The sequence below is a fragment of the Hetaerina americana genome, unplaced genomic scaffold (genome assembly GCF_022747635.1).
Source record: "Hetaerina americana unplaced genomic scaffold, ioHetAmer1.1.p SCAF_2, whole genome shotgun sequence".
Classification (NCBI taxonomy): Eukaryota; Metazoa; Arthropoda; class Insecta; order Odonata; family Calopterygidae; genus Hetaerina; species Hetaerina americana.
The window spans coordinates 108,266,369-108,283,474 of record NW_027286763.1 but is presented as its reverse complement, the minus strand read 5'-3'; the positions used below and the strand labels follow the sequence as shown (position 1 = coordinate 108,283,474).

The window sequence follows — 17,106 nt, the reverse complement described above, 5'->3', positions numbered from 1 at the left end:
ATTTACCGTATTCACGTCTATTACTATGGTTATCTCACAATCTCGGTACCAATAAGCATTTATTGGTCATACGGTGTCGTAATGAAGGAATAAATTCTCTCGAATCTTTTGTACGCTGTTATAATTTCACCGTTGTGTGAAAATTGTGTGGTCGTATCTGAGTGCCATTGTACGAGTACTCGTAACTTCAAAGTTGCCGATGATTGACCCCGTGAATTATGGCACGGCTATTTGAGTGCAGGAGGTTCGAACCCTCTCTGTTAGATTAGCGAGACTTTTGAGTGAAATTGGATACATTCGATTGATTTGGATTGTATCCCAAATTGCAGAGAGTAAAAATTTAGTGTCCCTCGGATTTCCTCGATTGGCGGACCATATTCTTTCACCCTCGCCTCGCCAGTGTGTGCTTCGTCCTGTTCTGCACACTCGCCCACGCTTTCGGTCTTGTCGTATTAATATTCGTCGTGTGCGCTCAATACGTTCGTGCGGAATAAAATTTCGGACTTTTTCGCCCGAACCGTCTCTCCACGTTCGCAACCGTTCCATATCTCAAGGTGAATGCACTCTGAGGTGCCTATTTCCTGCTAGATCATTCCACTCTCACGTCAGGGTGTCAAATCGAAATCACGATAATTCTTCCTTCTCCGGGATTTCGCGATTACGGCGGATTTCATACTGCATCCTAAGGTGCAATGATTTGTTAGATGGTACGTAATATATGCATTTGCATGCGTGTAGAATGATTTTTGCATGAATGTATGCGCCGCTGTTGGTATGGGTTTTTCATATATGTGTTGATTTTTCATGTGGTCTTATTCATTTTTACGGGTGGTGTCCTAACACCCTCCCCGCCACATCCCCTTGCGGCGGCTTGCGGGGTATGATTTACTTAGATGTAGATTCCGCTGCAGGTAACGCGCTTCACGTGTCACTCAAAGCGATGTTTTTAAACCAACTTTTTGTCGACAGCTGGACTCGTATTTCGTTACGCTCTCCGTTGTCGACCCGACTGCATCATGGGATTGAGGCACCCCCCCCCCCACCCGTCCTCCACCCCGGGTTAATCCACCACCGGCGCTAGGGATTCTTGGCGACCGCAATTTCGGTGTAACGTGGCTCTCTTGCTCTCTGAATGCAGTAAAGGGACGTGAACCCCCTACACTGACGTCTGCGGATACCATAGGAGCGTGATGGCACTGATTGCTTTTTATCTGCCAAAAATGCCGTTCCCATTTTCCCGTTGTCGTAATAGAATGCATGGTTGAATATTTCTCACTCCTGTTCATCGATTTCGAGATTTATTTATGTGAATACTCTGTGGAGCCTTGGAAGAAAAAGTTCGGTCGCTTAAAGTGGGAATGGTACGTTCTGATGATTGAGGCCCGTGCATCGCCATTGGCGGTGTCTGGTGCCGCACCATTCGAGTTCGCACGAAAGCAGTGCCCTGTCCTGTGATCTTGGGCTGGCAAGGGGGACTTTTAACCTATAGAAATTACTCCGTTGAGCATTTTATGTCGGTTTGAAAAATTTAGTTTATTGTAAAATTATATTTAAGTTGAATAAGTTGGTTAAATTAAGGGTTCTCATTTTTACTGTATCAATATACATGCATTTCTAAAGCTGTTTGTTTACATAGATATAATCACGTTTGCTTAGTCGTTTTTTTTCAAACTATATCTTAGCTAATGGATTTTTTTCTGAAATACCATTGGAATTATAAATAATTAGCGCGCTTGAAATTTTCCAGCCTCTTGGTCTCTTTGATTCAAAAGTAATAATCATGATTCGAAGTTTTTTTTAAATTATTGATTAACTAAATTTTCGAGCGTCAGCCTCTCGGTGAGTTTGGCTTGATTTGTGCCGAGAATGGTACCTTGATGGTTTTGTCTGATGCTTTTAAAAATTTTTTTAATGTAAATTCAATAGAAGAATGGCAGGGCTGACTTTTTTAAAATTTTAATGCGTAAAACACGTCTCCACGGAATCGTACTCAAATCTCCAACATTGCCGAGCCAATGGTTTGGGGGTGAAAATATCAAACCAAAATATTTTTTTCTGAGTTGTTCTTATTCAGGGAATCGCACTGCTTGCATTTTATTTCGTGCAACAATTTCCGAGAGTAAAAATCATTCGCCTTGACCGTGATTCGAACCCGGATCCCTCAATGTCCGGTCGAGTGCTTTTGCCAGTTAAGCTATCGAGGAGTCCTCATAAACTCTGAAATTTTCCGAGTTTCAAGAAAATTTCAAAACAATTTCATAGTTTAAGGAAACGCCTCGATAGCTTAACTGGCTAAAGCACTCGACCGGACATTGATGGATCCGGGTTCGAATCCTGGTCAAGGCGAATGATTATTACTCTCTGAAATTGTTTCATTGAAATTCATAGTAGCGGATGACTCCGTTAAAAGTTACAGTTGCGGCATCTCCCGCAGTTTCTTGGAATCAATTTTATTTAGGATTGTCAAAGGATATATAGATCGAGGACACCGAATGGTTGCACCGTAAAAGGCACTACTGCCTATCCTGAATACGTGAATTTACCACAACTATGAAAAAAAACAAGCTCTCCGGATGGACGGATTTATGGCCGGTGGTGAATTTCGTTTCGGCATAATTCGGGTGGAATTTGAATCGCGGCGGATTTTATTATAAATCCGAAATACATTCAACATACATTCAATCTAAAATACATTCAACGCGTGTGTTCGGTTGCGGGTCGCTTTCACTTTCGCGTTTAAAATCTCCCGCCTTGGGTGTTTACGGAGGAAAAAACCTTACTGTAAACAGAATTAACCCTAGATTCATAAACACTTACGTCTCTCATACATCCTCAACTAAAAGAACTCTTAAACCGCGCGAAAGAGATGCAAATACACACGTCTCAGTACTTTCCTAGAACGACGAAAGCTCACTTTGGCGCCACTAGTCTTGGCGCGTACGCGTATAGTTAGGGATGTACTAGGCCATAGGTGTTCAAGATACGTATCTTTATGATTAATGTAGCAACGTTTTTGCTAACTTAACAAATACATACCATCAAAACCGGACAAATATGGTATAAAAACTGTATCTCTCTGTGACTCATAAGACAAACTACATGATAGATGCAATACCATATATGGGAAAAGGTACAAATACAAATGGAGAGCCTCTGGCATCTGTCTTTGTGAAGCAACTTACGGAAACTATTCGAGGCAGTAATCGTAATGTGACTATTAACAATTGTAGGTACAATTAGATCTAACGAGCGTGAGATCCCTTCGCAACTTTTACAGCCAAGACAAATAAGATCTTCCATGTTCTGTTATGACGGAAACTCTACATTGGTATCTTTCACGCCAAAACAAAAATGAATATGTGTTGCTTCTACCCATGGCTCATGGAATCGGCACTTTACGCGCCATCTGGTAAGCCGGATATTATAGAGTTTTATAGCTCGAGCAAAGGTGCTGTTGACACTTTTGATCAAATGTACCATAATATGTCGTGCGACAGAAAAAAACCCAACGATGGCTACTTTAACGGAATGTTAAATATGTTCGTAGTCAATTCTTTTGTTATCCACGTGTACAATAATAGCGGTAATAATGAAAAAAACCCTGACAAGACAGCATTTGTCAAATAAGTGTCAGATAAGATGATAGAGCCTTGGTTACGGTGTCGCCGCGAAACAATAAACTTTGGGTCGCTGCCTAAAACGAAACATCGATGCCATTTTAGGCGATACTTTGCCTAATGTACCGGCCAACCCTGGAAATCAAACCAGGAAATTATGTAACTACTGCTGTTATTAAAAAAACGTGTGACCAGATTTATCTACACCTCCTGCAAACGTCACATGGGTATGGAACATCGCGGTTGCTTGTGCCTAGTACTCTCAGGTTGATTTTTTCAATTTTTTTTCGTGTTTAAATTGTCAATAAAAGTTGTTTCTAACAAACATTTGTAGATTTTTATTGATATCTCCCGTAATACTTAAGTTAGGTGACCTTAAAAGTAAGGTGTATCAGAGACATATGTTTATAAAACCTGTACCCGTGCCGTAAATTTAGTTTATGAATCTAGGGTTAATTGAATTTCCATTAGCCACCATGCTCCACTCTCCAGCTGGCCGACAATGAATCATTTCTCCGCCAGCTTCGAGTTTCTCTCCCGGTAGGAGTGAGTGCTTCGTCGGAATGGTGATTTTCCGCCCCGCCGTAGCCGATGTCCCTCGTGTCTGTGTGTGTGGAGACTCATCGTCATGGGCGCGAGTGGCTTTCATTCTTCGGCCCTGCCTAATTGTTGTCAACTGTCCAATTTGAGATTTAGAGGCCCCGATTAGTCACGCACGTCGCACTGTTTTTTTTTTTTAGGGCGTCTCCCCCCCAATTTCTATCCCCGAAATCAAACTTTTTAAGCACCCATTTATCGCCTCGTTATAGTACATAGGCCGGTGCTTCGAAACGGCTGGCGTTTGGAAGTTGAATGACACCGCGGTGGATACTGGTGCCGTGACGATTAGCGCCGCCATGAGCTGTCGGGTGAGATTAACGCCGACTGCCTTTCGGGGGAAGCAAACCATCGAGGACAATCGACGGCGGAGGCAAACGAGGAAGCCCCGGAGTATTTGACGGCTTGCTAATTCGTGCCTCGCTGTTAAATCGACTACGTCCGCATTGTGATAGTGAAATGTGTCTCTTGCGTTTAAGGGCAGCAGCGCACCGGGATTCCCTCTCCACCTCCCGCCGCAGGCAAGAGAAGTTGGCTATCGCAGGCTGGGCCACCTCGCGTGCACGACGGCCGAGTGTGCGTCGGTATACCGCGAGCCTTCGCTTTCGCGTCGTCGGGGCGGGGGGGGGGTATCCGCGCGTTTCTTTTAATTCGTGACGCTGTCTAGTGGGAATATATATATATATATATATATATATTTATTTATTTTAAAAAAACCATAAACACAGTAATCAACCCGATGGTCGGTTTGGTAGGTGATGGTAGAGTTCACCCAGTACCGCGACCCCCATAATATATATAGGTAGTCCAAGGGTAGAGCGTTGGACTGCTGACTAGAGGCTCCCGGGTTCGATTCCCGCGTAAGGCACTCTGGGCACCTGCAGCTCCACCCAAGCTATGTGATTTTTCGGGTACCAGATCTTCCCGGGAAACCATAACCGGACCAGGGAAAGGAGCTGGCTCCCCCTACCCTGATGTGTGAATTTCACGCGCCATATATGGCTTAGTACTGGGTGAACTCTACCATCACCTACCAAACCGACCTTCGGGTTGATTACTGTGTTTATGGTTATATGTGTTAATAATATTGTAAACAATAATAATAAAAAAATGAAAATAGTAAAAATTATTTTTTAAAATAAATAAGAAAATATTTTTTAAAGAATATTATACAATAAAAAATAGTACTCATAAACAATACCAAAAATTGAAAAAGAACCCTCCATCTTGAAAAGTAACTGAAAACCAAGATCACCAAACCCATCTATTAACACTTTTCAATGCACTCCATGGCTCAAGTGAAACCAGGTTCTGAGGAAGTAGTAGAAGGAATAGCACAAACCTAGCATTGGCATTGGCGATTGAGTTCCACATGCGATCGAAGAGTTTTTTGTAGCAAAGGGAAATGTGTTTTCTTTTTTGAATGTACACTAAGAGATGCACTTCATTTGCACTTTGGTATTTTAAGGGCGCACTGATATTGAAAACGCTCGCTGGAGTGGAGTTACAATTACCGAGGCACATTCGAAATTAAAATGGCGGGTTTCGACGATAATGGGGGGATCGGAACAAAGTTGTAAGCTTGCAGCACCATCTATTGATTTGTTTCCGAAGCAATTGAAGTTATTGTATTTGTTCACTTACTTATTGTTTTCCTGGATGCAGACGACAACCGTCCGCTAAAAACGTTGTTCCCGCCTGTTGCGAGATGCCTGCGTGCGATTCGATTTGTGTGTTTGCCAGACGATTATCAGCTGTCCAGATTCATCTCGAGTTTCGACTATTTTATGAACCTGCAGTCATGAGTCGAGGATAGGTTTGGGAATGATGCCGAAATTTCAAAAATGACTGCCGAAATATGTATACGTGGTCTGTGCAATAAATGCGAAAACTGGTGTAGTCTGGCGGCCATGATGCGGACTACAGTCCTACCCAGTAGCGGCGCTAGTTGCCTGAGACCCAATGACCCGTCTGAACTTGGCGGATCGTCGAGCTGTGCGTATGGTACCAGTTATCTTAGTTTCTGTTGTCCTAGATTTTACTGCTTGTGGAAAATGGAAATTGACGAAATCCCGGAGCAACGAATCAACATCAAGTTTTTTGGTGAAGATAAGAAGCGTGCCTTAAAAGTTATCAAGAAATTGCTGAAATATTGACAGCTGTTTACGGTGATAATGCTCTGAATGAAACATCCATTTTCAAGTGGATTAAGCGTTTTAAAGATGGCCGACAAGACGCCACGGTTGATGCAAGGCCGGGACGACCTTCAACCACCTGTGGTGACGACAACATTGATCGTGTGCGGTCCCTTGTCCTTACCGATCGTCGAAAAACTGTCCGAATGATAGCTGATGAACTGAATTTAGGAAAATCAACAGTGCACACTATTTTAACAGGAACGTGATGGATGGATCCTTCAACATGGCGCATGTGCCTGCACATTCAACATTGATTGTTCGCCAGTTTCTGGCAAAATTATTCAATCCCCATCCTTGATCATCCTCTTTATTCGCCAGATCTCGCCCCCGTGTGACTTTTTATTATTCCCAAAATCCAAAAATGTGATGAGGGGACATCACTGGGAAGATGTGGAAGACACAATAAAGCAAGAAACGACGAGAAAACTAAAAAGCCCAACTGCCAAAAGGACTTCAATAAGGGTGCTTTAAACAGTTGCAAAGAAGATGGAATAAGAAGTGTATAGCAGCGAATGGAGAGTAATTTGAAGGGGACAAAATCGATGTAGACCGAATTTCGCAAAATAAAGTTCTTATGGCCTCAGTTCGCGGATCATTTATTGGACAGGGTTGTTGGTATATGATGAAGAGTGTAGTGGCAGGCTCAGTTATGCAGAATCCGATGAAGGCGTTCAACGAGTGGACCAGGAAATTATTTTGATCGTATTCAAGTGAATCCATGCACAAGTGTTACATTCTATATTTTTATTTTTCATATCTATTTAGCGTGTTGGTATGTCCTAATGGGTCAAAAATGTCAGAACTGTACGACGTTGACTTTGTCTGATATATTATCTGAAACTTTTATTTATTAACCATGTAATGTCCTGCCATTGAAATTTTTTCTGAATTCAGGTCTTCCCTTCCATGGCTAATCGAGGTACTGCGTTTTCATCATAGCGTTCCTTTCTGAAATACTTCTCGTTTAAGACTGCAAGCGGTAATTTCATGTTGCGAGGCGCGCGAGTCAGCGGCCGAGGTCATAATGCACCGCGAACTCGCCTCGCGTTCCCCGACATCGAAGTAATCGCGACATTGATCGAAGTCAGTAGGCAGTTAAAATTTCTGGAACAGCGTTGTCCAGTTAGATTTTGCGTCCTCATTCACACTCGGCGGCAAAACCCTTATTACGTAGGGAGACATAAAACCGTAATTTATGACGCGGAAAATTACTGTTGCGATAATTTTCATAGCTTGGGCCATATTGTCGGTTGGTTTCCCTGTTAATGAAGGGAGTTGCCTTGGTGATCACAGGTTTGGGTGTTCCCCGGAATGCATCTACTCAACCATTCACCGCTGACCCGAAAGTGAAAGAGTTATCGCCAACGTATCTCGAGTCTCCGCTTTCTATTTGCTAAGAATTGCTGCAAATCGAAACGCAGGACTCTTAGTCATCGGAAGGTGAATTGAAAGCACTGTCGGAGATGCTGCGAAAAGATTATGGTTACGCTATTTTTTTAATATATCGCGTTGCTTTCTCGTGAAGAGATATGGTTTGTCGCTTGTTGTGAAATATATGATTTATGTCGTAACAATGTCGGTTGTCGTACACGTAAAAGTAAACGTGTCTCTTTCTCTCTTCGCCACAGGATCCGCTGTTTGGAGCCTTCAGCAATGGATGCGCGGGACTACGAGGACTACTTCAACGAATACCAATGCTTCCAGGAGGCGAGGACGCCTTCGGATGAGTATGTAGAGGATGATGAAGGGATTGCGAAGCGACAAGAAGGTGAGTCCATGTGAAGTTCTGTTTCACTTATTTTTCTTATCATATCCCGATGAATGACGTAAAATGATATTGGACCGGGGAAATATCTTTAAATTTCAAAGATTATCCGAAAAATTCGTACGTTTGTTTCTTACGCGTGGATATTTTTGTGCTTGGTGTGGTTCCATATGCAGTCTCTGTCAAGTAGTATGACATTTATGGTAGGCGACCGACAGCCGAGGTCATTTGCGCCATTAGGGATGGATGTAAAAGGACGAAGGGTGGAGGAAACCCGGCGTCGGCATTAGCCTATTGTTAACGAAAGGCGCCTAGGGGTCCGCAGGGTAACTTCCCATCCGACGGACGGCCTACTCACTTTAAGTACCCTCAACAAGACACCTAGAGTAGGGATCGGGGTGCCACTGAAAAATAACTGCCGCCACCTGGATTTAAACCGAGGCCCTCGGGGTTGGACGCCTGTACGTTAGCCACCGCACTATCCGGTGTAAAGCCAGAACTGACGAATTATAATGTTCAACACCAAAAGCGACGTATTTTCTTAAGTTAAACGCTCTTAAATGATGTTAATTATTGTTTTCCGTGTCGGTGGCAATTAATTATACCTAAAGCTTGAGTGGTAAAAGTATTAAAAATATTCCATGTTAATCATTTTAAGTTATGCCCTGCCGCCAACTCACGGTAAATTTTTAAAACGTTATCGCGCGAGTTTTTTCAAATGAATACTTTGCGTTGCTGCTTGTTGCGTTGGTAACTTTCAAATCTTTCGATGACTGCTTCTCTGTTTCGGTTATTCCCAAATCTGCATGTAACATAGAGGTGAGAATCCGCGAGATGGCTTATATCGGGGTGCTCCAGTCGTTTAAACCTCCCGGGATGAATCAAGCCCACTGATACCATCCGATAGATGCCTACGCATCACTTCTCACCCCCTTGTCCGTTTCCTATTCATCTATTGCCTCTCCTCCCCTCATCCTTCCCCCACACATATCCTCTCCGCTCTTCCCCCGAGAACGGCATAATGATGATGATGGCCGTGCCGTCGAAGCGTCAAAACTGTATATGTAGGTGTCCTTTCCTCGTGTTTCCATGTTTTAAAAATCTATATCATTGTTTATATATATTTGTATATATACATACATATATATATGTATATATACACACACACACACACACATATTCAAACACAAAATTTCGCCACATGGCGAACAAATATTCATTCACGTAGAAATAGATATAAGAAAGAGGTACAGGAACACATGTAAAACACAACGCAGGGGAGTTGGGGAAAGCGGAATTGAGCAAATCACAAGCGCAAAAATATTTCCTTGAACGGGACTTGAACACCGGATCTTTCGACTTGCCGGGCCGATGTTGTAACCACTTGAGCTGTCGTGGAAACGTAATTTACACTGAAATCTGCGGGGGGGTCTATGCAACTAAGTGCCCCGAATCTTTAGCCAAGAGATGGCGTTATGAAGCTGTTTCACCCATCAAAGGTTAAATGGATGACACACAAGAGGAAAGGATAGATGGGAAAGCAATCTTACAACGTCATGAAGGATATGAATAGTGCGTTTTGTGGCACTAATGTGTTTATGTGTTTACCTAATGTCCTTTTCTTCAAGTCTCGTCTATTTCTTCTTAGGGGGTGAATCAGCTCCCTTACGCCATCTCTCATATGTATAGTAGAATAAATAAATAAACCAATATATATATATATATATATATATATATATATATATATATATATATATATATATATATACCTGTATATATATATACTCATATATAGAGAAACATATATAAGGAAAAGGGATAGGAACACGTATAAAGGACGAACACAATAGAGGTGGGGAAGGCGGAATCGAACGGATCACAAGAGTAAAAATATCTCCTCAACCGGGACTCGAACACCGGATCTTTCCACTTGCCGGGCGGATGCTCTTAACCACTTGAGCTATCGAGGATATGTAATTTACCCTGAGATCCGTGGGTCTTATATGTCGCCAAGCGCCCCGATTCTTTAGCCAAGAGATGGCGTCAGGGGGCTGTTTCACCCACCAAAGGAGAAATAGAAATATGTTCTTTTCCTGTATGATGTTGTATGAATTCTAACCACTGTCCTTTCCTCTTGTGTATTGTCTATTTCTCCTTTGGTGGGTGAAACAGCCCCCTGACGCCATCTCTTGGCTAAAGAATCGGGGCGCTTGGCGACATATAAGACCCACGGATCTCAGGGTAAATTACATATCCTCGATAGCTCAAGTGGTTAAGAGCATCCGCCCGGCAAGTGGAAAGATCCGGTGTTCGAGTCCCGGTTGAGGAGATATTTTTACTCTTGTGATCCGTTCGATTCCGCCTTCCCCACCTCTATTGTGTTCGTCCTTTATACGTGTTCCTATCCCTTTTCCTTATATATGTTTCTCTATATATGAGTATTTATTCGCCGTTTGGCGGGATTTCGTGTTTGAATGTGTATGTATATATATATATATATATATATATATATATATATATATATATATATATATATATATATATATAACACTTTTTGAAAGACTCACGGACGTGAATAATAATGTATAACACTTAGCACTAGTGGACACAGACAAAAACACAGAAACACACAAAAAAAGAGACTCACTATTTTTCGAATTTTCGGTGGTCGTTGCCACCTTTATCAAGGAGGAGAGGGACAGAACTGAAGGGAATACGAGGGCTGGAGCGATGGATGGAAGGGGAAGGTGGGGAGGGAATTCCGAAGGGACGGGTTTGGAGGGGCAGCGTTAGAAGGGTGGGGAAAATGTAGAAGGTGATGGGGGTGGAAGGGGGATGAAAATATAATTAGAACAGGGTAATTAGTGCCTAATATTGAGTGCCAACTGTGCCCGGCCTATTATATTGGGCAAACCACCACACCCCTCAATATCAGAATCAACAACCACCGAGCCTCATGCAAAAACTCTTCCTTCATTGACATGCTCCCTATCCCCAAACACGCCTCCGAACACAACACTCCCTTTGATAAATGCTATAGTGTATCAATCATAGCATCCCTCCCACCCTCTGATCCTCCTCTGAAACTGAAAACACTAGAGCAATCCTTCATCTGGCTTTTGGAGTCCTGGAACTGGCCAGGAATCAATATTAGGCACTAATTACCCTGTTCTAATTATATTTTCATCCCCCTTCCACCCCCATCACCTTCTACATTTTCCCCACCCTTCTAACGCTGCCCCTCCAAACCCGTCCCTTCGGAATTCCCTCCCCACCTTCCCCTTCCATCCATCGCTCCAGCCCTCGTATTCCCTTCAGTTCTGTCCCTCTCCTCCTTGATAAAGGTGGCAACGACCACCGAAAATTCGAAAAATAGTGAGTCTCTTTTTTTGTGTGTTTCTGTGTTTTTGTCTGTGTCCACTAGTGCTAAGTGTTATACATTATATATATATATATATACATACCTGTATATATATATATATATATATATATATATATATATATATATACATACCTGTATATATATATATATATATATATATATATATATATATATATATATATATATACATACCTGTATATATATAGTATATATATATATATATATACACCTGTATATATAAATATATATATACATACCTGTATATATATAGTATAGTATATATATATATACTATATATATATATATATCTGTGGGTTGCGGTAGTCCAGTGGGTAGAGCGTTGGACTGCTGACCGAAGGGTCCTGGGTTCGATTCCCGGGCAAGGGCACCTGCAGCTCCACCCCAGCTAAGGTGATTTTTCGGGTACCGTATGCATCTTCTTAAGTGCATCTGTCTTTTTTTCAATCGTGGCCGGAGGTGTTGAGGGTAATGATTGCGATCATGGGAATAATAGCATTCCGATCGCGTTTTGTGTCCTCCCACGAGAATTTGAATATGAACCTGTGGCTTCCTAGTTAATGGCGATGCCACCCAAGCATTTCCACATACACTTCTGCGGACTTTTCCCCCTTCCGTGCCCCCCCCCACTCTCATCCTCACCCCTTTTATATCTTCACGGCCGTTTGGAGAACGTTCCACGAATGTATTGCTAAAGACGGAAAGTCCCGATTGAGGACTATTTAAGGTAAGCAACGCATCGCACACAATGGTGGCAGTAACGCCGTGATGCATTGCATTTTCTGATTGTTAGTCATTCTCGGAATGCAGACGCGGCAAAAATGTAATTAGTCCATTTTCATGAGCGTGCCTCAATGGATGAATATGAATTCTCTTGCCAAGCTTCCTTGATCCCTTGAAATGTGGAGTTCGACGGTGGATCAATATCGCTCGCGGATAAACAAAGTCTTTCACGATTGTTGGCCCTACAATGACGCGACGGTTCCCCCTCCACGTCATCATTTACTTTCTGCGCCATTGTTTCCAGCTGTACAATGTTGCTTGTGCTCCTCTTTCAATGCGGCACGTTGCGTATTATTCCGAGGAAATGTGTGATTGCGCTAAAAATAATTAATTTCAATATTGATGTCGTAGAGTGCTAATTGTTCTGCGATTCCATATCGTTTCCTGCGTATGAAAAGCTCTTTCTTCCACGCGCGGATGGGTTCAAAGAATGCCGACTGTTCCATGCGAGTAGGTTACCACCGCGAGTAAAGCGGCTTTCCTTGTTGGATTTTGTTCGCCGGCTGAAGTAGACGGCATTGATTGACTCGGCGGCTTAATTCAGTCCGTATTTGATCAGCAAACGCCTGGACACATGCGATCTTCAACCATATTAAATCTTTTTAAACCTGATCGCGAATGAAAATGACGAAATGGCACGCTTAAATGTTAATACTCAACGATTATTCCTGTTATTAAATATGTGAAGTTTCCTCGCACAAATTTTCGTTGGTAAATGGATTTTTCTTACGTGTTAACGTAAGAAAAATGGATTTTTCTTACGTACTAACGTGTGGTGAGTGATTGGTTACTTGTGGTAGAAAAAAGGAGGGAGAGAGGGGGGGTGAATATGATGTGATTGCTATATTTAGTGTATCGTTGTGATAAATTCTCGATAGAATGTATTCCTGCGCTCAAAGAAAACCTTGAGAAAAGTTTCCAATGATATCTAATCGCCTAATTAGATGGTAAACATATGACTCAGCTCGTGAAAAAAGTGACGTGTGCCCAAAAACCTTCCAAATGTCGGAACTGTTTCTGGTGGGTATTACTATTCGATCTAGATAAGTGAATCACGGTCCACGACCGTAGTCTTTGACTTGGGCCAACAAAGATTGGATTTTAATCAATTTACGAAATCCAAGATCGATTGATCCATGACTTTTGTCCATACGTTTGGTGTTACGTATTTATTCTTTTCAGTTACCGTTATTCTCATACGTGTGCCGCGTGCGAATTTGAATTCTCATTCTTACGTCAGAGGTCGGATTCCGTGTTTCAACGCATCAACTGCTCGTGAATGAAACTCCTGTCGACCAAGTTTGAGAGGTCGACAGCTTGGCGATGATATTTTAAGTGAATTTAGCCAATTGACGACTTCTTTGGTTATATGAAGCAATAAAAATGTTGAATGATGCCTGTAGAGAGGGCTCTAATGACCCCGCGAGCGGCCGGGAAAGCTTAGTCAAGAATACTACCTTGATCAAAAATTTCCCGGAATTTATTCAGAAAATTAAAAATACAAGTTTATTCATCTAAATCTATATTGTCCCCTTCAAAGTAATCCCCATCGACTGCAACACACTTATGCCAGCGCTTGATCCAATCCTCGAAACATTTTTTATATTCGGTTTTCGGTATGTCCATCAGTGCTTCCTGCGATTTTTCCATTACTTCCTCTCGGCTGCTAAAACGCGTTCCCCGTAATGGTTTTTTAACTCGATTGACCAGAAAGAAGTCACAGGGAGCCAAATCAGGTGAATTCGGTGGCTGTTGGATGGTATTTGTTGCATTTTTCGTCAAAAAATTACGAATAATGATAGCACTGTGCGACGGTGCGTTATCATGGTGCAAAATCCACGAGTTTTCTGCCCACATTTCTGGTCTCTTTCGGCGAATTGCTTCACGCAAACGTCTCATAACGCCCAAATAATACTCTTTGTTTACTGTCTGGCCTTCTGGCAAAAATTCATGATGCACTACACCGTTGTAATCCATGAAAACCGTCAGCATTGCCTTCTTTTTTGACTGAAAACGACGTGGTTTTTTTTGGTCTCGGCTCATTTGGTGAACGCCATTCACTTGCCTGATGTCTGGATTGCGTGTCGTACTCATTAACCCACGTCTCGTCTCCAGTAATGATCCTTTTGATGAATGTGGGATCGGATTCAGCCTCGCAAATCATGTCTTTTGCGACGTCAACACGGTCTCTTTTTTGCATGAATTGAGGTCTTTTGGCACCAACTTTGCTGCTACACGACGGAAACCCAAATCATTAACCACCATGTCTTGGGCGGATCCATAGGCAATGTTCAAGTCCTCCGCTATTTCTCTGATGGTTAATTTGCGGTTATTGACCAACATTTCTTTTACTTTATCAATTTTTTCACCGACTTTCGATGTCGATGGTCTGCCACTGCGTTCATCATCTTCGATTGACTCACGACCACTTCTGAACCGCTCGTGCCACTGGTAAACGACCGTTTTTTTTAGAGAATCGTTGCCGAAACACTTTTCCAACATTTCCAACGTCCGTGCGCCACTAAATCCGTTTTTTACGCAAAATTTAATACAAGTTCGTTGTTGCAAATTTAAATCCATTTCTGCAATTGTAAAAAATCGCCAACACACACAGAGATAGATGTACTCTTGGCTACGTAACTTTTGCAAATGTCAAGTTATGACACTAAGATTTAAAGGGAATATCAACAACAGATGTACCAATTTAACAAAAAAAACAGAACTCAAATCGGAACGATGGGAGCGCCACACGGTGGTTATTCCGGGAACTTTTTGATCAAGGTAGTATACAAATTTCGTGTGCTGTTTTCATTGAGTTACGTACAATATTTAAGCTGCTGAAGCAGGGATGATTGCGAAAGTACCCAATTGGTCATGAGGTGCTCCGGCAGCATAAGTAATAAGCACTTATTAACCATCGGCAGCAGTTAGCAAGAGGACTGGTTTTCTGTATGCATTACATATTCCATTGTATAATCACTCTGACGTAGTCTCCTCTAGCTTGGGCCTCGGACCTAAGAATTAATTTATCAGTCGTGTTCAGGCGTATTAGACTTTCTCGCTAAGGATTTTTTATTTCGTGAAATGGAAATTTCAGTTTATTGGTTAATTACACTATTACGATTAAACGAATAATAAATCATTTAATCCTGAAAATTCGGGAAAGTAGGATTATGAAAAGGCATTCGGAAGCACAAAAAACTGCGAAAATCAATATTTTTTTCAGCTGGAAGGTTGTGTAACTCAAAAAACAAACTTCCCTTCTCCCCATCCCCATCTTTAGATCTACCTCTTTTCTGAATATCGATATTTTACTGCAAATACCGTCAATATCGACTGTATTGTCCCCTTTCGACGAGATGGTGCATGCCATCTACGGTCTATGAGATGGGTGAATACGAGTGATTGGGCACGCTCTCTAATTTGTGACACTACCGACGGCTCCCCAAATCCCCCTAAATGACCAACTTTCCTGATTATCTCTTGTGCCCCCAAACAATAAAGATGAATGTGAGCTGGTCCAGTTGGCGAAGGGTAACGCCCTCACCTGCCAACCAAGAGATCATGGGTTCGAGTTCCGACTGGATGAGCTTCCTTCCACCGACATCTTTGCCGATTTGTTCATATTCCGCGACGGATTTATTTTCGTATGTAACCTCGGAATGTCATCCTAATTATCTTCGTGAATGGGGTCTTAAATATCGTTCGCGTCGATATAATCGTCCACATGGTCACATCGACGATAATATTCCATCCGTGTGACGATTTCGATCAGCGCGGCGACTTTTTTCAATGATATCGAGCAGCGTGACGATTTTTTTTAATTATATCGATCAGCGTGACGACTTCTTTCGATGATATCGACTTCGTCCGCATGAGGAATATGTCGTGAGCGAGGCGATGTTTGTCGCGCACCGATGGTAGCAGCACTGCTCGGAGTTTAACCGAAATGAAATGACGTCATTTTGACGGAGAAAGTAGATTGCATTCGATAGTTAAGAGGGGGCGGGGTAATTTCTCATGTCTCCGCACGAACAGCGATGTCTTAAAATGTGTATTGGCGAGAAGTGATGAAACTTCAGGCCGCAGCGAGATCTGGGTTCCCGACGATATTGTGTGGTGGGAGTTACGGGAGGCCACCGGCCGGGGTCACTTGCGCCGGAGGGGTGAGATCGGTCGGTATGACTCGGGGGAGAGAAACCCCGTCATAGGCGTACTTCTTACCCGACCGAAAACGAAGGCAAACGGTCGACTGCTGAACGTCCATTATGTTACGTACGGAGTTGGTAGATGCGACAGACTTTTATTTATTTTAGTACCCTGCAAGCCACTGCTAGGGTATATGGCAGGGGGGGAATACACACCTGACTAATATTGACCCGTATATCACCCTACCGCGGTCGGCAACGTTATTATCATCCCTTATTGTTCTTGGGAGAAATGACTTATTAAATATATCTGTTATAAACTTGATCTCTCTATTTTATAGACATGATCTCGCTGTTCTACTCTTAATCTCTCTAATTTTACTGGCATGATCTCGCCTACCGTTCTACGATTGGGGTAATAATACATTTTCAACATCACTGCCAAAGAGACTCCCAATTTATGCAAGAGAATTAATGTGTGATTTAACCTTCACTCCGTGAGAGTGATTCCCAGCCTAGCTGCTCTAATAATTTGGATACGCTACTAATTTTATTATTATAACTTTTTGTAAATCTAGCTCCTCTACGCTGCACGCGA

The 17,106-nt window shown here is 42.4% G+C and overlaps 1 protein-coding gene across 6 annotated transcripts in view; it reads left to right on the top strand.

The window, feature by feature from the left end:
* Nucleotides 1–17,106, top strand: part of LOC139688373 (rho GTPase-activating protein conundrum-like) — a 221,268-nt gene that overhangs the window by 172,411 nt on the left and 31,751 nt on the right. For all 6 annotated transcript variants that reach the window (XM_071585907.1, XM_071585908.1, XM_071585912.1 and 3 more), the window contains one exon: nt 8,041–8,180. In XM_071585907.1, coding sequence (XP_071442008.1) covers nt 8,041–8,180 — 140 coding nt within the window. The remainder of the gene's footprint in view (nt 1–8,040; nt 8,181–17,106) is intronic.